Source organism: Paramisgurnus dabryanus, chromosome 6, assembly GCF_030506205.2.
Source record: "Paramisgurnus dabryanus chromosome 6, PD_genome_1.1, whole genome shotgun sequence".
Taxonomy (NCBI): Eukaryota; Metazoa; Chordata; class Actinopteri; order Cypriniformes; family Cobitidae; genus Paramisgurnus; species Paramisgurnus dabryanus.
In genome coordinates, this window is record NC_133342.1 from 11289075 (window position 1) to 11315779 (window position 26705).

The 26705-nt window shown below is 38.3% G+C and overlaps 1 protein-coding gene across 1 annotated transcript in view; it reads right to left on the minus strand.

The window, feature by feature from the left end:
- Positions 1–2274: 2274 nt before the first annotated feature.
- The window catches only part of sbno2a (strawberry notch homolog 2a), a 32579-nt gene continuing 8148 nt past the window's right edge, over positions 2275–26705 (minus strand). Inside the window, exons 5-32 of the mRNA XM_065271287.1 lie at positions 21126–21302; positions 20973–21035; positions 20783–20879; positions 20521–20681; positions 20266–20399; positions 20095–20185; positions 19839–19982; positions 19625–19742; positions 19433–19538; positions 18793–18946; positions 17394–17570; positions 17040–17137; positions 15433–15509; positions 15150–15332; positions 14250–14371; positions 12629–12760; positions 12299–12434; positions 12107–12219; positions 11284–11355; positions 11091–11199; positions 10343–10414; positions 9929–10072; positions 9738–9832; positions 9486–9578; positions 9213–9344; positions 5870–5946; positions 5508–5698; positions 2275–5340 (exon numbers count right to left, since the gene is read on the minus strand). Of these exons, the coding sequence (XP_065127359.1) occupies positions 4097–5340; positions 5508–5698; positions 5870–5946; positions 9213–9344; positions 9486–9578; positions 9738–9832; positions 9929–10072; positions 10343–10414; positions 11091–11199; positions 11284–11355; positions 12107–12219; positions 12299–12434; positions 12629–12760; positions 14250–14371; positions 15150–15332; positions 15433–15509; positions 17040–17137; positions 17394–17570; positions 18793–18946; positions 19433–19538; positions 19625–19742; positions 19839–19982; positions 20095–20185; positions 20266–20399; positions 20521–20681; positions 20783–20879; positions 20973–21035; positions 21126–21302 (4512 nt within the window). The 3' untranslated portion in view covers positions 2275–4096. The remainder of the gene's footprint in view (positions 5341–5507; positions 5699–5869; positions 5947–9212; positions 9345–9485; positions 9579–9737; positions 9833–9928; positions 10073–10342; positions 10415–11090; positions 11200–11283; positions 11356–12106; positions 12220–12298; positions 12435–12628; positions 12761–14249; positions 14372–15149; positions 15333–15432; positions 15510–17039; positions 17138–17393; positions 17571–18792; positions 18947–19432; positions 19539–19624; positions 19743–19838; positions 19983–20094; positions 20186–20265; positions 20400–20520; positions 20682–20782; positions 20880–20972; positions 21036–21125; positions 21303–26705) is intronic.

The following is a 26705-nucleotide window of genomic DNA, read 5'->3' on the forward strand; positions in this document are numbered from 1 at the left end:
TAGTTTGACCTATAGAAATCTATTCAGAATGATCTTAAAGCAATACTATGTATTTTTTTACCTTTAAATAATGTCTCTAAAATTATTTCAGTGATAGAACAACTTTTAACTGGATAAATTGTACTGTTGCTGCAACCTGAGCAGCCTCCTAGCTGCTACAAGCACACTTTAAAAGTGGCGGTGGAGGGTAGGAAACACAGCCCGCCCCTCCCCCTGCCTGCAGAAGAGTGTCTGATACCAGGCACTGTTGCGCTTTTCAACCACATGGGGGAGCTGTAAGTCATTTTTACATGGAAACTACATAGTGTTGCTTTAATGAACTAATGCAACAAGGACGAAGCATAAACTGCGCTGTTTGTTTATTCAGAATAGAAACATAATAAAAAACATGCAACAATGATGCACACAGAAAATGAACAAGAATAAACTGTGGAGAAGGCCTACAGGAGAAGGCCTACTACTCCAAAATAATTTAACAAGGTTTAAGAAAATATTTTAAACACAGAATTATTTAAAAATGTTGGCCTATTCCGATGCAAAAAGTGGTGCCGAAACTATAGCTTAAGGAAACGATTTTCTAGTTTGTCATCTTTTCAAAAAATATTTAAAATATAGCAAAAATGTTTCGCGGTGTTTAACGCATGTTAATGTTACGGAACACGTGCTTTATTGAATGAAAGAAAAAATGATCAAATTAAATGATTAAAATGACGTGAAAGGAACTAAAACCCTCGATGTACAATAAGGGAAATGCGACATTTAAGAGTGATGGATGATCCATATGGAATATATTCCGACAGTTAAGATACGATCTTTGAATTTTAAAGTCGAAAATATCTCCTTTTTACACCGCCGTGCAGGAGGCAGGGCAAACTGAAACAAAACTTTAAAGACACAAATATTACGTGTAAAACTAGGCTATATTTAAATGAAACCCGTGAATTGAAAGGTCTACAAATAATCACCTTAACTCGAGTGATGTCAATAAAGTTTCCATGGTAGAATTTAGAAATATTAACAACTTAAGCAAACGACAACAAATTTGTTTTCTTACCACTCGCCATTGTAGCAGTCAGAGAATTTAGCCTTTGATCATTTAATATTTATATGCTAATTAATTAAATAATGGGCGTTTACAAGGCGGAGTTCTAAGAGCATTCAGCTGCGCACAATTTTAAGATCACTTGTGATTTATAAACCGCACATCTGGAAAAGAGGCGTAAGCACGGTTTTTTTTGTGCGTATGCTCCTTTTCTCTGAATCACACGTACAATCATTTCAGAAATGGTCTTAGATGAAATGTAGAATAGTTCCTAAGTCGCACTTTTATAAATGAGGCCCCAGGTGTGCAGTTATCGAAACATCAAGCCTTGGATCATTTCTCAACCAATCAGAATAAAGCATTCACAGCCCCATGGTATAATTAAAAATAAAACATCAAAATTATGCATGTTATACAGTTTTTGTGTAAGAAGTAAAATCAGTTAACTGTACTCGTTGACTTCTAATGCTGTGTTTTTATCTAGAGATGATCTGTGAGAGCTGTCACTACAATATGAGATTCTACTTTTTCTTATTTACTTGTATTATTCAGATTACATAAATACATACATGTGATTTTTTTCCCTTTTTAATAAATTTGCAAAGATTTCAAACAAACAACCTTTGTGTTTTCATTATGGGGTATTGTTTGTAGAATATTGAGGAAAATAATGCATTTAATCCATTTTGGACTTTTTTAAAGATGTAACCTACCAAAATGTGTACAAAAATAAAGCGCTGTGAATATTTTCCCAATGCACCATCCAGCAGATTATAATCATATTTTAGGATTTATAAGTAATGAATCTTCCCTAGAAATCAAACCCATCACCCTTGAGCCAAAACTGTGTTTCTTTCAACCTGAACCTAGCATGAAGCATTAATAAAATATAAAACAAATACATATCCAGATATTTCTTAGGTGTTTGGTTAATTTGCATTTAGGCATTTAGCAGATGCTTTTATCCAAAGCGACTTACAAAGATTAGGAAACAATAAAAGTGATGTTTCATAAGGAAGCAATAATACAAAAGGTGCTTATACCAAGACACAAGTTTGCACTAATTGAAACAATACCTGTTTTAATTTTGTTAATTTAATGCCTATACAGCTTTCTAGTCTGGAGTTTTGGTGTTTTTATTGTTGTAGGACAACGAAGCCCCCAAAGTCAAAGCGTTTGAGATCCACTGAGCTTCAGGAATCAATAAAATCACAATGACTGATACATTTGAACAAACTCTTAAAATTTTATTGTTTGTTAACAAAACTGATATTGCAGTACAATATATTCCTTCTGTTAAATGTAGAAAACGTTCAGAACGAGTCAAAAGGCACATTTGTTTACAATATTTACAGCTCCATCTAAACGTATAAATATTGAGATAAAACAAAGAAGCTGAAAGTAAAAGTGCTGAACAGAAATCTAACTGGAAACAAGAACATAACATAAGAAGATCAACATCAATAATAATACATCTGATCAGTAGCAGGTTTAATAAATGTTTAGTTAGTTATTATTAAAGTCTTTACTTGTCATTTCATTTCTTAACACCAACAGAAACTCAGAAACGTGAATCTGGCCAGTGAGAGATCTGAAGCGATGTTTCCTTCATGTGATATTGGCCTAAATCTCAAACTGATCGTATGGTTTTATAACAGGAGATCTTGTGGTAATACTTAAATCTGCATTTAGTCTAGAATACGATAGCCAGGCCTTGTAAAATACAGTAGTCAATATCACACATCTCTCTATTCCTGAGATTAAACGCGACCATGTGGAGACTGCACAGAAAACCTTTGGTGTGATGGGAATTAAAAGTCGAGAGAAACGAAAGATCGGAGTTAGACAGCAGCGCAGTCATTTTACTCACAGCCTCTCCTTCTGGATTTTTGGGAGCAGGAAAACAAAAATGAAGCCCTGACGAGACTAAAAGTGTTTGAACTTCTACACGTGATTATAACCAATTCTACCTCTACTAAAAATGTCCCTCGGATATAAATAGCAACAATAATAATAATAATAATAATAATACAGCAATATCAAAGACATCAACACATCTGCTTTCATTCCAACTACATGAGAATACAAGACCAAAAGAAAAACAAACATTGACCTCATACAGGTGATCTCTTACAAACAAACAAACAAAAACATTTTTCCCCGGGTTATCTTAACAAATATAAGATTCTTAAAACACAAAAATATTACTGTCGACAGATATAAAGATAATCGCTTGAACCTCATGATCTGTGAGCCTCAAGTTGTTCATGGGGCAGCATTTTATTCATTTATATTTATATATATTTATATACGCACATACTGTATATATGAATATAATTCATTTGGTTTTTATTGCCAAGTCTCACTGCAGAAAGACGTCGAGGTCCAGTGGTTCAGAGAAGTCTCTTCACAATTTCTTAAGATCTCATAATAAATAATTTGGCTTCCAATTCCCCAAGATCCATCCTCAGTATAATATTTTATAAAATAACCATTAGTCTGGACAGTGATGAGTCTATACCATACCTGAGAAATTACACAGAGCACACAGGTGTACCGACGACACGTTTGCAGCCGATATATATCGTGAAAGATCCGTCTTTGTGTTCAGATTATTGAAATGCAGAAGATGAGGAGAAATATTCACAGGGTTTAGACAGCAGTTATGAAATCATACAGTCAGTACATGAAAATAAATAATATAGCACTACTCTGTTTAGAGAAATACACACACATACACAAAAGATCAAGGCACTGATGAACAAAAGAGGCAGACGAACCTCCTCTGATAGGAAACGGAAACAAACAACAGGAAACATCACGGCGTGTGGAGACATCTGAATAAATAAACATTTACTTTACCTTTCTTTCTGAACTCTCCGGTTCAATCGCTTTAAATAAGACACACAGCTGTCTTTACTGAACGTCTGCAAACCAAAACTTTCCCAGAGCTAGCTTATGGACTGAGAATGACATGAAATAAACAAACAAACAGACCCTCATAAACCCAAATAACACATGATGATGAACGTCTGAATGCCAGAAATTAAACCTCTAGGTGGCGTCCCAGTCCACGGATCTGAACTGAATGACGGACTGACGGTGATCCGAGGGGCCTCCGTGGATCATGTGATCCAGCGTCTCGCGCACGTCCAGGGCGTCCATACTGCAGTGGCCGTTGGGCAACAGAAGTTGCGACTGTTCGGATGAAGACGGCGTGAAGTGCGAGGAGGAGGAGCTAGAGTCTGACATCGAGGAGTTTAGAGGAACAGAAGTAAAGAGGGAGGAAGAATAAGGCAGAGGAGGGGTGGAGGACGACGACGGGGCCTGCGAGGCGAACGGGTACTGCGGCGAAGGGCAACCGAAGTCCAAAGAGTCAAAATCGAAGCCATTGCTCTGATTGGCTCCTCTTTCAGGAGCAGACTGACTGTTGACGGCGTGTGACTGCGAGAGTTGCGGCTGCAGAGATCTGCCTGAAGGAAGCTGCGGGTGTTGTTCGCTCCTGTGCGACTGCATGGGTCGTTTTAACCCCAGCGCGTGTGTGCCAAGTGTGTTTGTCAGCATGTTTGCGTGTGTAGTACTCTGCTGTAGGCGTGTAGATTGTGGCGGCGCACCGGATCGCTGGCGAATCTGAGCGAGACGTTGCATCATGAGCGACATCTCCTGCCCTCCGTGTAGCTGCGACAGAAGCGCGCCGTAACTTGTCGAGCCCTGAACGCTCTGCTGCGAGTGCTGTTGAGTCAACACACCTAGCGCAGAATGACTCTGCTTTAGCGTCTGAACGTGCTGCTGCTGCGCCGGCGGCTGTCTCAACACACCGAGGGTACCGTGAGACGACGATGAGATCCTCATGTTTGGGTTCACTGCCGCTGGCCTGTGCCTCTCCAGAGAGATGAGTTCTTCCAGGTCAAATGTCTCCGGAGCAACCGCAGAAGGACGCCCTTTCCCGCCCGCGATCCCTCCGTTCAGGGACACGCCGTTCAGGCTGATCCCTGCGTCTGACCTGGGGGTTTTAATGTCTGGGGAAGGGCACGGGCTGATGGTCAGATCCAAGACCTCATTGATGGACTCTTTCTTTGGCAGCTGTACCGGAGGCAGGCGGGATTGTGTGTAAAGAAGTTGTTTTGAAAGGGACTGGGACGGGTTGGCGTATAGCTTTCGGGCGTTGATCATCTGCTGTCGAAGACGCTGCTCATTAGCTAACCGTTCTCTCTCCCTGCGTGCTTTCTTTACTTCCTCGTCCATCCGAGAGAGCTCGGCACGCACGCGGGACACACAGTTCTCTGGGATCTTTATACCTAAGAGAGACACAAGACTCTTAGTGTTGGGTATAACATGTTTGTTTGTTTTTATCACAAAATGTAAGAAATGGAAGATCATCCATCAGTACTTTATCTTCACCATGTGCTCTCTATGTATCAGCATTAGTCTCTGAATATGATGCCATGTATGCAAGGAAACCTACCGACTTGTTTGCTGTTCTGTTTAGTTTTGAGACGTACAATCTGCAGGATGCTGGAGTTGGTGACGTCAGAGACGATGTCAGAAACTCGCTTCCAAACCCTCAGCAGAGCGCCACACAACATGTGATACTGTCTGAGACGCATCCCCAAAAAACACTCTTGACCCTGCTCGATCTGCTTACACTTACCCTTCCTACAATAAACACACAAATCATTCAACGCATCAGGCAGATTTGAGTCAGACAAATGCATTTCTACAACAAACCTACAAAAGAGGGTTTGTATAAATGTCTGCAATGAAAACATTTATTTTTCTGAGGACATATTTATTCCCACATGCACACAAACACACAGAAGATCTCACCAGTTGGCGTGGCTGCAGTTAGTGAAAGAAAAGACAAACTGACTCTCCCAATAATGTTTGGCTTCATCAGGCGTCACCTTTAAGACAGAGAAAGAGAGAAACAGCACAACATCTGTGTTACTGACACATTTCCCATCAGCCACTAGACGTCACTGCACAATAACTGAGTACAACTACACATCTACAGCATCTTATACAACACTGTTAACAAAATACTTCACACACTATCAAACTAACAAAAATAGATGAAAAATATAGCTGCAAGCAGCAATCACCGGGGTCAAGCCAAAAAGGGCACAGCAGAAAGTAAAGTTGACTTCGGATGAGCAGTTTAAAGAACCTAGGAAAATCTCTTGATTTCAGACAAAACAATCTAACAGTTATCAGCAAAAAAGCTGTGTTCTCATTTAGTGAAATCTCTCCCTCTCTTTCGACAAGCATTGATAACTAGAACGCTGAAGTAAAAATGAGTGGTGCTTGCAGTGGCAATACTCAGCTCACAAAATGTTACAGTGGTGTTAATGAGTCAAAAGAGACCACCCCCATGTCTCTGCGATGTTCTGATGCAGAGAAAAAGCTCTTGCAAAAACGGTTGATAAGGTATTCTCATTGGTTGCTAGGGAGTGAATTGGCAACCACCAGTGATTATAGTCAAAGCCATAAAATGAAGAATCCATGATGACTCATGGTTTTAGATGTGTTGTTGCAGTAGTTTTAGGCTAAAATGCCATATTCTCTCTCAAAACCAGTAGGTGGCGCAATGATAAAATTGTGCATGCAACCTCAGGTCATTACTGTGTTACATCTAGCTAGTTTTATGACTATACACTTTAGTTTAGTGAAGAAACAGTTGTATGACCATAGGGTGGCTTGATTTAAAAGGTTTTGTTCAATTATAAGGCCAACTAGTGGTGCAAGCATACAATTTTTTTGTGTAGCCTCAGACTGTGGTCGTACATCAGCGTATCAAATCTGGTGAAAAAATTCCATTTTGTTGCGGAGTTATAACCATTTAAGTGTAAAAAACACAAAATTTGAAGGTAATTTTTAGTTTTTCGCAAATTTAGGCCATTTCTGATCAAAATATTAACATAGGGCCAATAGAGTTTTTTGTTCAGAAGGTAATGCAATGTTCTTCCTATGGTGTTTTCGAGTCAATCGGAAAAACGCTCGCGGAGATATTTGCGTGTGTTTTTTAAGTGCTATTTTGCTGCACAGGGCTAACCGTAAGGCGAATTCTGGCATGTTTGGTATCGTTGGACTTGGCAACTATTCAGTACTCTAAAAAATCAAGTCCTGTGAAAATACGTTGATCACAGCCAAAGTTATAAGCATGTACAGCATTCGTATGACCACTAGGTGGCGCTGTGACGAAACTGCATGCCCCCTCAGATTCTCACTGGCATCACAACTACCAAGTGTGGCGTCAATAGACATAAGATTGGCGAAGATACACACTAAAACCTGTTTTTTGCGCTCTACGTAAAATTTGTTGACGCGCTATACGACAACGGATTGGTTTATCGAAATTCTTTTAATAACTTTTTGCCTTGAGTGTGAATAGATGCTGCATACTGATTTTCGTGGCAATCGGGTAAAAACTCTAGGACGAGTTTGCAAAAGTAGGTTTTCCAAATAATTCAAAATGGCGGAAAACGTCATAGGGTCAAATCGAATCGTCTTGAGCCAAGGAATCAGAGGAAACAAGAATTATGTTTATAGGACTTATGGATCAGAAGTTATAAGCAAAAACATAAGTGCAACTTTGGACTGTTGGTGGCGCTAGCGGGTTAGAGATTAAGACTCCAAATTTGCTGTAGAGACTTTTTGGACTGTCCTCTGTCAGTGTGCCAAACTTCATAACTTTCCTATGTACCCTGCTATGGGCTGCCATAGACCGCAATGGCGGAAGAAGAAGAAGAAGACGGAAGAATAATAAGAAAACTAACGGATACAATAGGGGTCTTCGCCCATTCTGGGCTTGACCCCTAATGACATTTAAACAGACACACATCATACATGTATGTGTACAGTTCTTCTACAAATTGTGTATAATTATGTCGAGTTTAAACTGCAAGATTTTAGCCCCAACTTTGACTCGCCGTCAGGTTTTGGAAAATCACTGAGAAATGCACCAAATCACAGGCAAATCACTTCTCATTTCACACGAGTGATAATCACACAGAGGATAGAGAGGATAACACCATCATCCCATCATCCACCATTATTATCTTATCTTAAATAGACGTACAGGATGTACGTTTTGTTGCCGAGCTCACCAGTGTGTTGTTGTTTTAGTCAGGATGTACCAAATTGTTGATCTGGCCATTACTAATATTCCTCTTGTCTGATTAATAGATTTGTTGTGTTTTTAAAACTGGTCTGTATCATTTGCATTGAGATCTCCATGAATCACATGATGTGGGTTCACAGCCACAGCTTTTAAATGCAAATGGCACATTTAAAATTGACTCCTGACCTTTAACATCTGTCATTCATGAGGAAATTATTTAACAAATAGACAATACCAGTCCATAAAACAGCTTATGAGTAAACTGTCCCATTATCTTTGACCGCTTTAAAAAGGAGGAGCTACATATTAAACGGCTGTAATTCCTAAACACTTCAGACACTGGATGTGAATACCATATTTCCCAGACTCCCAGTGTCATGAAGACGAAATAACATATATAAGTCACAGTGGACTTTACATCGTATTTATTTAGAAAATTATTTCACAAAATCCAAGCCGAAGAGCAGACATTTAATCTGGAAAGGCAAGTTATTCAACTAAACAAAAGCAGACAGAATAGCAGGCTGAATGTAGTTTAAAGTAATATTATCAGTTATTTAAACAATAAACCATAGCATACAGAACTTACCTGGAAGGTTGAATAGTCTAAACTCTAAATTAACACAACAAACCAACGAGCATCTAGTTCACCAAGCTCCCAAACTCATTCAACATCACTGAATTCATTGAATTACATAAATACAGGAGCAGGACTATCATGGCTGTAGATGGTAATGCTTTCTCTTGGTTCATAAGTGTCAAAATTAATTCATACTGACTTACAAGGCGCACCTGACTAGAAGTTGCAGGACCAGCGAAACTATGAAAAAAGTGTGACTTATAGTCCGGAAAATACGGTAATCTTTAAGTAAATCTGAGAGTGTGCACTTTAAGACAATACTCATTATGTGACTGTAACTGGAATAAATGTTGGTAAACAGCTAAAATAACACAAAATGTGCCTCTGTTCTAATATTTATGGAGCTGACTGTATGTTTATGATGTAATATGTGTTGTATTTTGCAGCAGATTGTCTGTTTGTCATCTTACCTTGTAGTATCTCAGGAGGAGATTGTCTAGATTCTCAGGATGGGCCTGTTTACCGATGTTGGGTTTATATAAGATGAGGTTTCGTCCACGACCCTGTTCGGCAAGCAGGACACACGGCTGGCTCCCACGTAACTGAAGACAAACACATACATACATACATACATTAAGAGTATTAAAATAAACAAGAGTGATGGTGACAGGCCATTTTAACCCCCTGCCTCTCAAACACTAAACATAAAAGCAGATATATCCTGTCAGATGTGTGTAACGTACCTTATTTGAAAGATAAAACCCTTCATAATCTCCAGCCAGTTTCTCAGCTTTACTGCAGGCCTCATCCCAGGGCATTCCCCGATCCACACTGATCTATAAACAACATCAAGACGTTTCACAAATAAAAACTCAAACCATTTCATTCCCAGACCAGCGTTTGTGTTTCGAAAACATTACAATCACCTAAAACAGCAGTCATAAAAAATGAGCTAGCATTAGTGAAAGACTAGAAATAAATGAGCAGTGATGTACCTTATATAGGATCACCTGACCCTCCTGAGGGTTACCCGGGGTCAGAAACTTCTCTTGGGTTTCCTCATGAATCTCATCATTACCAGGAGCGAGATCTGATCACACAAAACATCTCAGTCTCACATAAACACACTTTCATCTCTGCTATTACAACACACATAAATAATTACAGCACTTTTTTAGGTCCGTACCCAGTATTCCCATGTCATATTTTCCCTCTTTTTTATCCTTGTTGATGAGATAATCAAAGTTGTCAGAGAAGTATTGAAACAGAAAGTTCTGCTTATGGACCTCCAAACCCAAAATCCGGTTCATAAATTTGGTGATGGTGCAGTCTGTGACAGAAGAACTCAGTTAATAAAACAATAAACAAGCATTTCATTTCAATTAATCAAATTAAAAATCATTTTCAAAATTAATTTTCTCCAGAAACTGATGTTTAGCAATCACATTTCAACACAGAGCTCAAAGTTATAAATGAACTGAACTTCCCACAATCATAAAACACAAGATATAAAATCAAGACAACAAACTTATAAATGTCTCAATTCTGATTAATCATCTGATTCAAGACTGAAAACTGTGATTCGCTCTGAGACTTTTACCTTTCTCTGTGTTCAGACTGAGACGAGGTTCCTTACAGAAGATCCCAACATCGATCATACCTTTCTTCACATCTAACACACATACAATAGATTTACAATTACAATCATTTTACAATATTTTTATATTATATAAGGTTTGAACTTCTGACAACCATCTAAAAAAAACTGGTGATGCACCAAATTCTGGGCCAAAACTGAAAATTCTGGATGCACTTGGGTGAAAACCAAATCCCGAAATTACTTCATAAAAAAGTTTTGTGTAATTGTTTTAATATTAGACTTTATAGTTTCATTAATTGAATGCACAAGTCAATGCATGTGATCTGCAACAATCACGGGCAACAGAGCATCACACAGAAATTGTGTCATTTGAAGTATTCACACACAGCCTTCGCTTCGCTGTGATAACGCCTGCAGTGAGACTGAAATCTGAGAAGGGGACGAATACCAATAGTGACGGTTTTGGCAGAAATTTAAGTGCATCTCTAAATTAAACTGCCCTGTACTGTGAACATTATTAAACATTTATTTATAAACCACCTACATAAAGTAGTTTTTGATAAATGTAAAGAAAATAAAAATATCTTGACAGAATGAGTAACAATGGTACAAATGTTGGGTCCTAAATCAAGTTAATCACTAATGCACATCTCAGCACACTACTGTAAAATGAATCATGATCTAGAGAATAAATGATTGAATACTTTAGATTAGTTGTGTTAGTATGAGCTCAACATGGAGACGTTACCTCTGAAGAACATGAGATCTCCTCCAGGATAACCCTTGGGTGGAGGAACTTTATTGTCAATGTGTCCCAGGATGGCTTTAGTGATCTTATCCAGCGCTTTGCTGCCGTACTGAGACAGAAGGACAGACGCTTCATCAATAAAGAGAAAGTTCATTAAATAATGAGCATTGATAAGAGGGAAATATCTTCTTACTTTGTTCTCAAAGTTATACTGGCTCAGGTCTCTGGACTCAGTGGCTCGCCGATCACCGTGAGTCAACGCTCCCTACAGGACAAAACACACAACACTTCAAACTTAACACTGTCATATTTCAACAAACAGCACACTGGTGTCCTCTAGATCAGTGGTTCTCAACTCTGTTCCTACAGGCCCACTGCTCTGAATATTTTCTATGTCTCTTTTATCTGACAGACTCAGTTCAGTTCATGGAGATCCCTTCTAATAAGCTGATGATTTGATTCAGGTGTGTTAAATACGGGAGACATACAAAATGTGCAGAGCAGTGGGCCTCCAGGAATAACGTTGAGAACCACTGCTCAGTGTTGAGTGGTTCTCAACACTGTTCCTGGAGGCCCACTGCTCTGCACATTTTGTATGTCTCCCGTATTTAACACACCTGAATCAAATCATGTTACATTATGTTATTCTTTAGGTCAATTTTGTACCTTAACGTGGGAGTTTAATGCTATTTCATGCATTTTGACTTATTAACACAGTTAAAGAGTTCTTAATCCTCATTATAAACAAATGCAAAGTGTCAAAAAAGTATTTCTGGGCCAAACTCACGCCTCCTGTTTCCTGAAAGTTTTTTTAATTATGGGTATCCGTTACTTATCAGTGACCCCATATTCCTTTTATGGGCACTTCCCCTGGAAAACCATCTAACTTGCCCCCCCCCCAAGTTTGTTCTTGAAAACTTCCATAAGTACATTTCACACACAAATTCATGCGTACGTATGCTTAATGAATGAGACCCCGTGTAGATGAGCTGCTGAACGTATGTGCGAGATCTTACCAGACTCTCCAGCCTCTTGGCAACAATAGAAGCGAAGCGTCTCTCTCCCGCCAGCTCTGAGATGAGGAAGATATACTCCGGAGCGGTAACCTGATTAGAGCGATGTGTTCGACCTGATACACAAACACACACACAACATTAGTGACCGGCAAAGTCTCTTCACAAACAGGGAGAAACAAAAGCAACGCTCACCGAACTGCTGTATGGCCCGGTCGGCGCTCCACGGCAGCTCTAGTGTCATGTGAACTCGTCTCCTGCGGTTCTGTACACGTTTATCTGCCTGTAGAGAGATGCCCGAGCTAGCAGCCTCAGAGATGATGGCTATAAGCTGAAAGACACAGAGACAAACAACATCAGTCAACACATATCTGAACGCTGCTTTATATGTTCAGGGAATTTTCCAGAACTAGGAAAGCAAAAAACTAAATTGTTTACTACATGTGCTTTGAGATTAATCTGCTAACAAGTTTACTTCATCAGTTTCTTTTCTTTGTGTTGTGCAGGTTCATCAGAGATCATCACCTTTTCTCCTGTCATGAATCTCTCTTTCTCTCTGATGTTGACATTGTCGATGGTCAGGCCTTGTTCGGCTCTGGTCTCGTATCGCACGCTACCGTCAGGACGCCGCACAACACGGCCCTTACGCCCGGTCATCTACATACAAACACATATGTACTTGTTTTAGTTGTGCACGTTAACAGCAAATGTTATAAAATGAGCAGTAGTAAGATCTTTTAATTGCCATTCCTGTCTATTGAAGTCTATTCTGGCCAAAAAAATGTAAACTTGAGATGTAAAGCGACCAATCACGGCTGATTTTTCCCTGTGGCTAATAAACCTCACAAACCTTAGCACAGATGTGTATATGTGAACATTAAATGCCTCCCTAGTGGACAGATTAAACCCTGATTTCCGGCCAATCAGATCACAGTTTGCTTTAGTGTGAATATCTAACAAGCCAATTATAATGTGATGCTTTAAGGGGTTGTTTCCTGAAAGGGCTTATCCTAGTCTCAGACTAAAATGCATGTTTGAGCTACTTTCATTTTAAAACACCTTGCACTGATGTATCTTAACACATATCAGTGCCATTGTTTTGTCTCAAGACGCACACCACTAGTTTTTTTAAGGTTTGCTTGTAAAAAGTCCTTAAATGTCCTAAAATAACTAAGGCCTAGTCCTGGATTCATCTAAACCCTGTCCGGGAAACCACACCTATAATGCTTTTAAAGCTTTAATGATTGACAAAATACATTACACTGTCCTAACCAGGCACTAGTGTCAGTTTCTTGTTCACAAAAGTGAGAATTATGTTTGCTGTGACACAATAAAAGCCAATCCGAGCAGATTTCTGATGTTTAATAAAGGGGAGAGCGGGGCACAAACTTAAGCTTTTTGTCTTTGTCTCTATCATTCAAAAATATTTAAGTTAAATGAATCATTTTTTAACACAAATAATTCAATCAAATTCTGTCTATATATTAAATGTGGATATTGTTTATATCTGCCTATAATAAATAGATATCCAACACCTTCATCCACCCATCATCTAAACATCCGTCTATTATGCTATTTAGGACAAAAAAATCATACTAGTGAGTTATTTCCCCTGATATTGTATTAACAGTTATCATTTTGATGAATTGTATTTACATTGTTTTCATTTCATTATCATTGTATACCTGAGACTGTGTGACAACTAACCCCACTGTGTAAAAATGTTTTCAATCTCAGCTATCAGTTACTAGGAGTTGCTGACATGTTTCAAAATTAGGTTATGTTTTAGGTAACAAGACAGTGATTAAAATAATATAAGGTTGGATTTGGTGACTTACACACACAACTCAGAAATAAAAAAAAACATAAGATGAAGAAATGTACTTTCATGCCTCCAAAACACTTTTTGTTCAATATCTTAACTTAAAACACATCAAAAATTTTCACAAATTCACAGAAGATCTTCTGACAGTAAGAGATAAAGACCAAAAGCACAGATTGATCAGCCCTGTAGAAATATATAAAGTAGTCGTGTTTCAATTAACCCCGCGTTAGTTTCTGCCCCGCTCACCCCTACAGCTGTTCTAAGCCAGTGTATGACATTATAAAACTGTAATTTAATGACAGACATTCAGCAATTCCTCACCTCAGAAACTCTCTCTGGTCCTCCAAACCTGTCAATCAGTTCATCAAGTGTGTTGAGTGGCAGCTCTTTACCCAGCTCAGATATTTTACCCAGCAGCCTCTGCTTCAGTTCTTCTAGTTTAGCTGAACACACAAACAAACACACACACATATACTTGAGCAGATCTGATCTGGAAGAGGTTTTAATAAACCCTGTGAAGTTTAGATGTCTAGAGCTGTATGTATGTGGACTGACTGCTTATTAAATCACTGCTTAGTTCAGGTATTAATTTACAGGAATGAGTACTGGGGTGATTTCCAGACAGCTAAATATTCCCCATGATCATTTTCCATTTGCATTCACTCCTGTGAAGTGACGTACGCAATGATGGCTGATCTGAAATCAGCAGAAATGGCAGCAGAATTCAAGCAGTGATGGGCGATACAGAAAACATTTATGCATTACTGGATTAGTGGCTGAAATGTGCACGAGTGGGACTTGATGTAAATAATGTAAGTTGTTCATGACTAAACTTATCAGCTGTTTGTAAAATGTAAATAATCTGAACGTGGGCTAATTTTACAAGACTTAGATTTCATGCCTTTGCCATAGTAAATGTTTAATGACATCACAGAGTTTATTGGTATATTAATGAGTAAATGGTAAAACAACACTGACTGTGTGAACAGCACATGTGTGCATTTACACAAAAGGTCTTTGTGGTCATTTGACAGTAATTTGGCAGTATTACTATGGGGATAGGGCTCATAATAATATGAACACATTTATAAACACAATTATAATAAGAAACATTTTTCCTCTCTGTAATAATAAATGATTCACAAAAGCAAGAATACTGTATGGTTAATAAAAAAAACAGGGTGGATTGTGATGTTATGTGAAGTTTAACCGTTACTCTACCTGTAGGTCCATTAATGTGGTTGACAAAAATCACATCGTCATTATCTTGTAGTGATTCAGGAGAGGAGTTTGATTCACTGTCAATGTCATCTGAATCAGAGTCTGAATCATCACTGATTTTAATAACGCCGCCCATTTCAACACAGTGCTTTGGAAGTTTTAAAGGCCGACTCTTGGGTTTTCCTGTAGAAAACAATAAGACCATGATTCTTATACCAAACCAGATTCATTAGATACACACACACAGATCATCAAAATATTGTTTAATAAAAACGCAACTCACGTTTCCTCTTATTGGTGGCAGTTTTCTCTCTTTTCTCTGTTGGAAAGTGTTTTTGAACTAGCGAGTGGAAAACACCCCTATGGAAAATAAAGAGGCACACATTTTAAACCAGCTCACTTTCACTTTAAGACAATAATTACAGACGATCTAATGTTATTAGTGGCCTAAACACCTGCCCGTAGTATTTGAATATCCAATCACAAATTATATTTTTATTAAAATAATAAAACAATAGGGCTGTGACGATGCATTGCGTTTCCAATTAAAAATATCTGTCTCCGATTCTGTGAGTCACTATGAGTTTGAGTCGTTAATAATGTGCATTTAAAAACACAATCATTCAATTCATGAAAGTACCCGAAACTATTTGAAAACAGCGAAATAAATATGCTTATAGACTTTTTCAGGAATAGCGTTTGTAATCGTCTTTTTCCTGCGGGACAAATTGATTTTTTGCATGAGAGCGCCCTCTGGCTTTTGGAATTTCACAGCATTTCATTAAAATTCCTTTATTGAGAAAATGTGCATTTGCACAATTAATCGACCCAGCCCTATAAAACAATGTCACTGATTGCACAAAGAAAAATGAAGCTTCTACTGCCAAGCTATGAATGCTGGGATTTGCACTTATGGACAATAATCCAGGGCACCAGACTAACTTTTTTCACTAGGAGCACAGTGGCCCCCAACTGAAAATTTTAGGGGCACAACCAGAAAATTTAGGGGCACACATCGTAAATCAACATGCTAAACAAATAATCATATTTCTACTTATTTCCACTGTATTACTAATAAATACTTGATAGATGCTGAAAGTACAATGTGCTGTTTCAGTGTCACATCACAAAAAAAGGTCAAATTTACTGGTCAGACATGTGCAACTGGATGTTAAAATCAGTGGCACACTCTCAAAATTTGGTGGCAGTCTGGAGCCCTGTAATCACAAACGTTATTAATCCAAAGTTGCAAATAAAAAGCAAACGCAAACACACATCGATATCTGTGTAAGAAACAGAAATGTACACACACTCTTAAATATACATTCACACTTCAAGCACAAATAAACCCCTTTGATCTCTCAAATCTGTCAATGCAGTTTTAAATCTTTATACTAGGGCTGAGACGATAAACTCAATATGCACTGCAGAAGAAAAACCATTACACACGCAGATCCAGGAAATGCCTACATGCAAATTTATGCTGTTGTTCTTCAAACCTTTTCAGGTATTTTCATGATAATAAAGAATATTTATAATGATTATGAGTGTTGATTTTTCAAATGCATGTTATAAACGACTCAATCGAAAACAGTGATTTAGATTGACAAGGACTTCCTGCTAATCAAAGAGCCAAAGTACATGAAATAGCTGTGTATAATATCGCCTTTACGATTCAGAATCGATATAAACAGGCATTAATATGAACCGTGATTAATCATTTTTTATACCTTGATGTTTGAAAGTACTTTATATGCTGAGAGAGAGAGAGACTATAAGGGAAGAAGTGCTTTAAAGAGACAGGACCATCAACATAAGCTACAATCAGTTGAGAAGATATGAATGACTGGAAACATTAAGACGACGGGCAGTGAGTGGACAAACACTTACTCAGCAGCAGAAACGAATCGGTCCAAATGTCCATCGTTCTCATCCAGGACCTCACGAGTACGAGCCTCTCCGGTGGACTGCAGGCCAATCACGACACACTGATGAAAAATGACACAGGACAGAAGGCGGAGCCACAGTCATCAATATTTGAATCGTTTGTGCTCGAGTTAAATTAAAAAGTGCTGCCACTGGACAGGGTTTTCATTTTTTCAAACAACATTTTTATGTTTTCCTATTAACTAAAACTATTATTAAAACAAAGATGAGTGAAAACAGTCTTTTTCAGTTCCAGTTTCTAAATCTTTCATCAGGTATGATGATGAAGAAGAGCAGCATTGTGAATAAGCGCCTCACCTTGCCGCGCTGCATCTCAGCCTCAGCGAGCTCCACCAGACGACGAACTTTAGCAGCGATGCAGAGATATTTAAAAAACCTCTGATGTGACGACCAGAACTGACCCCACAAAGACTTACGGGACACCAAACCCAAAGTGTCTGCAGCCATGGTGAACAACTCCAGAGCTTCAGCCCACTATAGAAAGACATTCACAAACTTTTCATATCTAAATCTCATCAAATCAAATGACCAGCTTTTTTTTATTTAAAAAATCAAGTTATGGATTGACGCTTTAAAGAAGATCATCAGTACATGTTATCATGAGCTTTGACAAGAGTGCTTAAACCAGGGTTTCACAATCAGTGGTCCGGGGCAGGTTCAAAAAAGTTGGACAAAACAAGCATTAAAATAAGCTAAAACAAGCAAAAATCAAGATGTTTCTAATTTTTGGGGGGGGCTATTTTAGTAGCGACAAAACATCTGTCAAGTCCAAGCTCTAGTAAATATTGCTGTTGGCAAAAAGGGGGCCTTGAAGTGAAAAAGGTTGTGAACCACTGGCCAAAACTGTTTAATGTGCTTGAGAGGTTTATAAGGCTGCAACTAACAATTAATCTGGCGATTATTTTTCGATTAATCGACAAATCAAATAAAAGTAAAAGCCACACACTACTACAGCTTTTTATAAAAATATAATCTTTTTGGTTTTGATATTTTAAGCCTTAAATAAAAAAGTTTGTGCCGCTTTTAAATAGTAAAACATCTTTAAATGTCAAAATAATAATAAACAAAACTTATCGAGTCTTCGGGGATGTGCTGGTGAGGAAATTTTGTCACAAATCAATAAACTTATTTTAATCTTCAAGTTTAGACCTTGATGAGAATGAACACTCATCAAGAAAAAAAAACTCTTTGGTGTTGCTTTAATAACAAAATAAATAATCCCTATGATACGAAAGTGATATACATGTGTTATTACGGAAATAAAACCTGGATTTCTTTCTTACTTTAAAACAGATGATTAGTTTGAGGTTCAATACTACTTCAATGAAAACCCAACCACAATTAAACAAATACAAACTCACTTATATGAAAGGAAATCTTTATTAACCCGAGTTCATTTCGCTTTTGCTTTGTCATTGTGCGGTAAGAAGAAGCGCCTGAAAAATGTGCAGCTCGCCTTGTATGAAGAAAATGTGCTACAAGCACACAGCTGGCGCTGTATGAAGCAAACGTGTGTCTGCACAATCCGACTGTGGTGCTGGAGCATGTGACGTCACAGACCAATTAATCGATAATTAAACTAATTTACAACGTTAGATTAATATCGATTTTATTGATTAGCTGTTGTAGCCCTAGAGGTTTATGATTTATAGTCAAGGATTTCACAGAACATTATGTATGTATGTGTTTCTCTCACCAGCCTAGCTGCTCTGTTGTACACCAGTTTAAACTCTTCATCCAGAGTTATCTCCTCTATACGAAAGGACACACCAGAAAAACTCAGCTGTCGTGCAATATACATGCCACTCACTTTCATATCCATGGCTACAATCTCCATTGCACCAACACCTCTGGAAAACAGATCATGGGATGTTAAAGATATATTCCATTACTACACTTGGTCTTTTTTGTTGGAGAAAACAGTACAGTAAATATCTTTATTTTGTGACATAAGAGAGCCCTGGGCTGTTTCTCAATTCTAAGAACGCAAAGAACGGACTTGCGTTCTCGTGGAGACTGGTCTAGCAAGGCGACCTTGGAAGAACGAACTCAGAAGGTCGCGAGAACACAGAACGCACTTGTGAGAATTGAGATGTGTGCGATCTTCCTGCTGGTCACGTGACCTCCCCAGATTTCAACACGCAAGTCTGCACTTGATGCATCCCCGATATCAAGAACTCATCCGGGTATTTTCACGCGTCCTCTGTACTTGTGTTCTTGAGAATTGAACTTCGACTGTTAATGATGACGTAGAGCGAGGACACAAGGACGCAAGATCGCTGAAGAACGCATATTGAGAAACAGCCCTGATCTATTCTATGAGTGTGACCTCTGACCTCTTTTCAATAGCATGCAAGAAGTCATCAAATGTTTTAAATGGTGTCCCCTGCCCCCAGATGCCCAGTCGGCTCATGTAGATCATATTCTTTGGCTCAGAAGCACCTGCAGAATAATGATCAAAAACAGTTTAGATCAAACAAGCCACATGAACACCACATACAGGTGTAGTTTGATAAAACAGAACTGACCTGTGGCACTAGCATACACTACTCTTGCCCGGGGAAGTTTACTCTGAAGATCAAGCACCGCTTTACCCATCTTGGTGGAGGTTGCGTTTTTAGCTTTATGGCATTCATCAAACACAATCTGACAGTCACACGTTAAGGATCAAGAGCACTTCAGATACCTCTTTTCATATCTTATTGATTTAAAATGACAAAACCATGGACAAGTCAAGGATACAACTCCATCAAAGTTGGGTTTACACCAATCTAGAATCTGTTTGAGCCTGGTGCGGTGCTGCCCGCCAGCCTGGCTCTCTCCGATCAGTGCCGAGTATGTGGCGAACAAAACGCCTTCTGAGGTAGCCGTATCACCATATTTAATCTGTGTCAGAGAAAAAACACACGACTGTAAATCAAGTTTAAGAGATGTGCCGTGTGTCTCAAAATCACTGACTTTTACTTTTAAATACTTTTAATTGAATCACATTACAAACCTTATTTAAAGCAAAAACAGGGATGTTGGGAGCATCAATGTCGTTGAGATCTCTCATAGCATCAAACTTTAGGTCATTTGAGACACTGAACCTAAAAAAAATTTAGTAGTAATATGTTAGACTAGAATGAGAAATTAATCTCATAAGATGTGAACGACAGTGAAATGTTACCATAATGCTCTTTTCCGTCCCTTTAGGAAATTCTCCAGTATGATTCCAGCCACGGTACGGCCCTTCCCGACACCGGCACCATCTCCTATTAGAAATCCTGCTCGCTGACCGTTCTGAAGAATCACCTCGTGTTGCTAAATAACAAAACCATAAAGGCAACTTCATACATTAACAATGAACACAAAAGTCTGTAATGAAAGAACCTAAAGTAAAAAGAATGGAAAGAGAAAAGCAGAAAGGGACGAGTCTGGGTACCTGGCAGGCGTATATGATGGCCTCCAGCTGCAGTGCCGACAGCAGGCCAGAGTTTATGGTCGTCTGAGGAATGGAGAGGGTGTATGTGATGTCAGGAGGAGGGACACTGGACAGCGTGTTCGTCTCTACCACGAAGTCAGGGTGAGAGATTCCAATAGTAGCTGGACACATGTGAACAAGTGTTATTTACCACAAAATCACAGTCATGTATATATATAATGACAATATTTGATGGATACTGCCCTCATGACATTAAATTTACATTTGGATGGCTTATATTCAGCGTAAGTGTCGGCGTGCCCTAACTCCTCTGTGTCTTCCTCATCCTCCTCCTCTTCGTCCTGTGAAGGCGGGGGAACCTGTGGAAATGGGGACCAGACAATAAAACATGATTCAAGTTGATGAAACGCAAGGTAAAATATTAGACGAAGAAGATAGAAGAGCCAATCTACCTTAAATCCAGAAACTGGTGTGGACAGTATGCCATCCAGCTTACTAGGAAAAACACCCAGGGTCTGTTGAAAATAATAAAAAAAATTGTGAGCCATACACATATATCAACTACAAGTGTGTCTACGCAACAATTGTCTATTGTGATACATCACCTGCTGTCTCTGACTGTGTCCAGGTATATCCCAGTAGCCCTGTGCTGAAGTACCATCAGTGGGTAACTGTGCGAGGCTGTCAATGCCAAATCCTGAGGGCTCGGGGTACTCAGAAAGAGAGTCAGAGGGTGAGGAGAACAGTGATGTGTTGGACAGCTCGTCTATACATGACAGATCCTAGAAAAAACACAACGCATGATCAGGAAAACATGGTCTTCATTAAGGTTTTCTTTTAAGACATCTGGATGTTTAAAGGCTGCAGAAACTGTGCTCGTAAACTCATCTGATATACGATGTGCCAGCTGCAGTTTGTTTTCACCCCAGCTACGGACTCAACACATTACTATAGACGTGGCTTATATCCAAAAAAACAAATACTTTAAATCTGTCAAGAGATGGTTCACGCATATTATCATCTAGAGCAGAGTTTCCCAATCCTGGTCCTCAAGGCCCTCCTCCCAGAAAGTTTTAGATGTCTCCTTATTTAAAACAACCTGATTCAACTTATCAGCCTCCTTCCAAAGTGGTAAACACGTCGTGTCCCTAACAAGCTGATGAGTTAAATAAGTGTGTTAAATAAGGAGACATCAAAAAAATTCTGGAAGGGGGGCCTCGAGGACCAGGATTGGGAAACACTGATCTAGATTAATGAGAAACACCATCAAAGTGAAGAGACATCTCCACACACAGAGAGCTTCCAGGAGGGTTGAAGAAACATAAGGTATTCAAGTATATCATTTAATGAAACGACACATGATGTGAATACAGAAACGAAATAATTATGCACATAGATATACAAAGTATGTTTGCTTCCTTCTAACACACTGCAAAAAATGACTTTCTTACGATGTATTTTTGTCTTGTTTTCAGTACAAATATCTAAAAATTCTTAAATCAAAATGTATTTTCTTGATGAGCAAGAAAAAAGTATAAAAATAATAAATATTGAATTATATTAAATATTAAATTAAAGTGCATTTGTGCTTAAAAAAAACTGCCAATAGGGTAAGCATTTTTAGGGTAAGAATTAAGAGTTTAAAGTTTTTTCCTTCTTATTGGAACACATTTTCTTAAAACTGATATTTTTTTGTTTAAAAACTAGACTTAGGACGGTTTCCCATTTGGTGCGATTGCCTGGTCCGAACCCGAGTTCGATTGCTTCCCCATGCCCCCCATGGACTGTGTTCACATATTATTTTTTTATCCGAACCACGGTACGCTTGCATCATCAAGCTGCAGCCGGCGCGTTCTCATGTTGCTTGGCAACCGCTGGAAACGAGAAGACGACAAGCGTGATTGACGAACTCCAAGCAGAGAAATGAATTCTGAATGCCTCCGCAATTGACGTCGGCGGACAGACCGTTGTCATCGAAACGACTTTAGTATGTTTGGGCCAGATAGACGCAAGTGCGTTTCTGTATTATTTCTTTGAAACAAAACCAAAGGTTTAAAAAATAAGAACAAAAGTCAAGCAAGCATTCTATGCATTTTGTTGTCAAGGTAAGTGCACGCACACAAACACACACGTCTGTTTTGGTGGGACATTCCATATAATACGTAATTAACAGTGGTTCACTTCCGCGATTTGGTGGATTGCGCTGACATTAGCAGCGAACTGATCTGGAGTTCACATGAACCGGACCCCAGACCACCCTTTTCAAGCAGACTCGAGTACGTTTCGCGGGTGCGCACCCGAGTTCGGAAGACAGCGTTCACAATCATCCAAATGTACCGAACTCTGATGTCAATCGAACCCGGGTGCGCACCAAAAGTGCTAATGTGAAAACGCCCCTAATTTTCTAAGTTTATTTTGCTCATTAACAAAATGCATCTTGATTTAAGAATTTTTTGTACTGAAACCAGACTAAGATACTAAGTAAGAAAGTTATTTTTGACAGTGCAGCGGTCACCTTAGGAACAACCATAGATACACAATTAAAGTCTTCTTATGCGAGTTGACATGATTATAATCATATTTAGTGTCATTGGAAAATGCCAGGATCATTACTTACATCTGTTGTACAAGTATAAACTTTAATATGAGATGAGATCTGTAACTTTCTGATAAACAGAACTAAACTTATGCAAAGCGCTAAAAGATACAGCTCTGGAAAAAATTTAAGACCACTTCAAGATTATGTTCAGTTTTTTTATGTACTAGAGGTATGCGCTTAAGTAAGACTCATATTTGTTTCATTCTCAATCTACAGACAACATTTCTGCCAAATTCCTAATAAAATAATGTTTTTAAATGTTTTAGCTAAAATCTAGAAACATCCTGTCGAACAATGAAAAGACACAAGATTTAAAAAGAAGAAATAATGAAGGTCATTACAATCCAAGAAAATAAAACACATTTCATCACCTGAATGCATCTAGCAAACATCAAACATGCCAATATTTTCTTGACATAAAAGTGACAAGGGCGGTCTAATCTGTTGAAAGTACTGCAGTGTGATCATTTTGTCTCTTTTACCCAACCGAACCAAAAAACAAACAATAATCACAGCGATGGGTAACTACACGGAGTATAATTCATCATTTCATCACAGGCAAAATTAGAGTCTCACATTAACTTCAAGCCTTTTTTACCACAACTTGTGACTGTCCGCTGTTTACAGCAAAAGTATGTGGATAAACTGCAATCACAATTAATTTTTAACATATTTCAGATTAGGATTAGTAACGTGAATAATGGATTTTAAAAAGATAAACAAAGATAAAACAGAAAATAAATTTAGCTGTCAAATCCATTTTCCAAACTTTCATACACACAAACTTTTTCCTATTATATAGAGATGGAAAAGATGTAAAAACAGAATACTAGCAGGGTTTATACTGCAGACCTCTTTAATAAAGCAATTTAGAATGCACCCAATTTTATAGCAACTGAAATTATTTCATAATCCCCACATTTTCATAGCAAAAAGTCATTTATATCTTAGCAGAAAGTTGAAAAATATTGCTTATAAAACGGGCAGTTCTGGTTCTTCATTCTGATTGGTTGAAAAGCGTTCTAAGCCGTGATAAAATACACCGGTAAACCCACGGTTCAGACCGCATTACATAAGTATCACTGCGCCACTGTTGCTGCATACTGATTTATGAAAATAAACACCACAGTTTTAATCATATTTTTAATTTGTATACACTTGCACAATTAATGGCGATATCAAGATAAATGTCAATAAATATTGTTGAGTCATCCAATCAATAAAGAGAAAACGCTCCCTGAGGAGTTTCTACCTCAAAATCATATTTCCGCTATCCAGTGGGTGGCAATATTACCCAACTTAAACACTGACGCATTCACTCAACACTAAAAACAGCGTGTTTTGATCAGGCTCTGAATCTGATCTCTTACAAAAGTTATTCAACAAAAAAAGGAATTATCTCCGCTTTTAGCTAAAAAATCTGAGAGGTGATAAGAGAACAAATGAAGGTAGGATGAAACAGGTTTTTTGTTGTTGTTTAAAGTGGAGGGTCTGTTCTTTCATTTGATATTTTATGTTTATTTAAAGAAGATAATTTTTTCTGCAAGGCATTAAACTAAAACTGGGTGGCAACTTAAAAAAAACAAATGCTGAAGGGGAAAGAGTTCAGCATGCTTCCAAACATATTTGATCATCACTTCAACAGTTACGATATAAATGTTAATGTATAAATTAGATGACTGTTGGTTTATAAAATAAACACCAAAGTCTTAAATCATATTTTCATTGTGTCTTTGCTGCGTCTGTGTTGGTTGGGAACTGCGCTCTGTTTCAGTCACACTTGATTCTGAGGAACTACTTTGTTTGGCGGAAGAGTAATATTTGTACTAATATAATTACAACTTATTTGTCAGGGAACTACACTAACCTTTTCCACTGGTGGCACTTGCGCTACCAACTTTTTCAGTTGCTTGCGCAAAATATGATTTGGTCGCACATAATTTTTTCAAGTTATATTAAGGCGCTCTGGATAATAATGAACAATAATGAAACTGTATTGCATTCAGATATGCTTTTTATTTTACTTGCCATCTTTTAAACCACATGCCTTCTTGTTTTCTTAAACGTTGCAGTGTTTCCCACAGATCTGAAATTTACTTGTGGTGGTAGCCGGTCATTACCCACTGACAAATAATGGTCTACTATACATGTGACGAAGAACTAATAATGTGTGACACAACACAAAACAATACTGATTTATTGAAAATTAATATTAATTTCACATTATATTTCATTAATCTAACCACCGCAAACTTTCTTTGCCATTGACAAAGCTGACACTGTTTGTCAAAGCACCACGAAAACACTTACTGTTTTTGCACTGATATATGAAGCAACTAGACCCCTTTTATCAAACTCAATATAATACAATACTATGTACAGTATATTAACTCTTTCACCGCCAGCGTTTTTTTTTAAAGTTGCCAGCCAGCGCCAGCGTTTTTCATGATTTTCACCAAAGTTTAATGCCTTCCAGAAAATGTTCTTCTTTAAATATATAAACATACAATATACCAAATGAAAGAACAGACCCTCTGCTTTCAAACAAAAAAAAAAACGTTTCATCCTACCTTCAGTGGTTCTTTTGTAATCAGCTTTTGAATATGGGTAGGTTTCTGCAAAAACACCACATTTTGAGCAAAAAGCAGAGATAATTCCATTTTTGTGATGGACTTTTCATAGAGATCCCATTCAGAGCTATCTTTAAAACAGACACGGACATGCAGCCGCTTGCCATAGGGCAATACTTCCGGGTTGCGGAAGGGCGCCACCTGGTGGATAATATCGGTATTGCGGAAAGACGGAAAATCTTGTCATTGACGGGGAAGCGTTTTCTCTTAATTGACGAGATATCTCGTCAATGGTGGTGAAAGAGTTAATAGACAGTGCAGGTCAATAGATTATAAATGTGACTGATGTTATGATGGTTATAATTTCTATTAGATGGGCACTTTTACTGCTTATGTTCTATCTTTCTATTTCTCTCTTGCCGACTAAGGCTATATCCACACGAAGCCGGTGCATTCCCTATCCGATCATTTTTTTTCCTCTCTCTAAAAAAATAATCCGTAAACACGAAACCACTGAAACCGACTGAAAGCGGTGTAGTATATATGCCGGACCAGTATGGGGTGCTGTAATTCTGCCACAGATATACACTATACACGGAGAAGAAGACTTTGAGCATGCGCATAGCCAACGTATGGTGTTGTCCATTATCGCTTGTTGGTCACCACAATTTCATAGAAGCAATAGATTTTGCTGTAATAAAGCTAGTAGGCTTTAGTAGCTTCTGTAGCACGAACACAATCACGTAATCCGCCGTTATTGTTGTTGCTGTTACGTGTGACGCTTTCGACACGTGATGTGATGACGTTTTCGCTTCACAAAATATACGGATTGGCTGTACAGACGAAACCGCAAGGGTGTCGGTTTCAGATTTATCCACTTTAGGACCCAGTTTCAAAAAATAGCGGATTCAGTCTCCCAAAACGCTGGATCCGTGTGGATGAAACGCCAATACGATAACAAATTTATACGTATACAGTGATACGCGTCTCCGTGTGGACAGCCCCTAAAAAAGCTT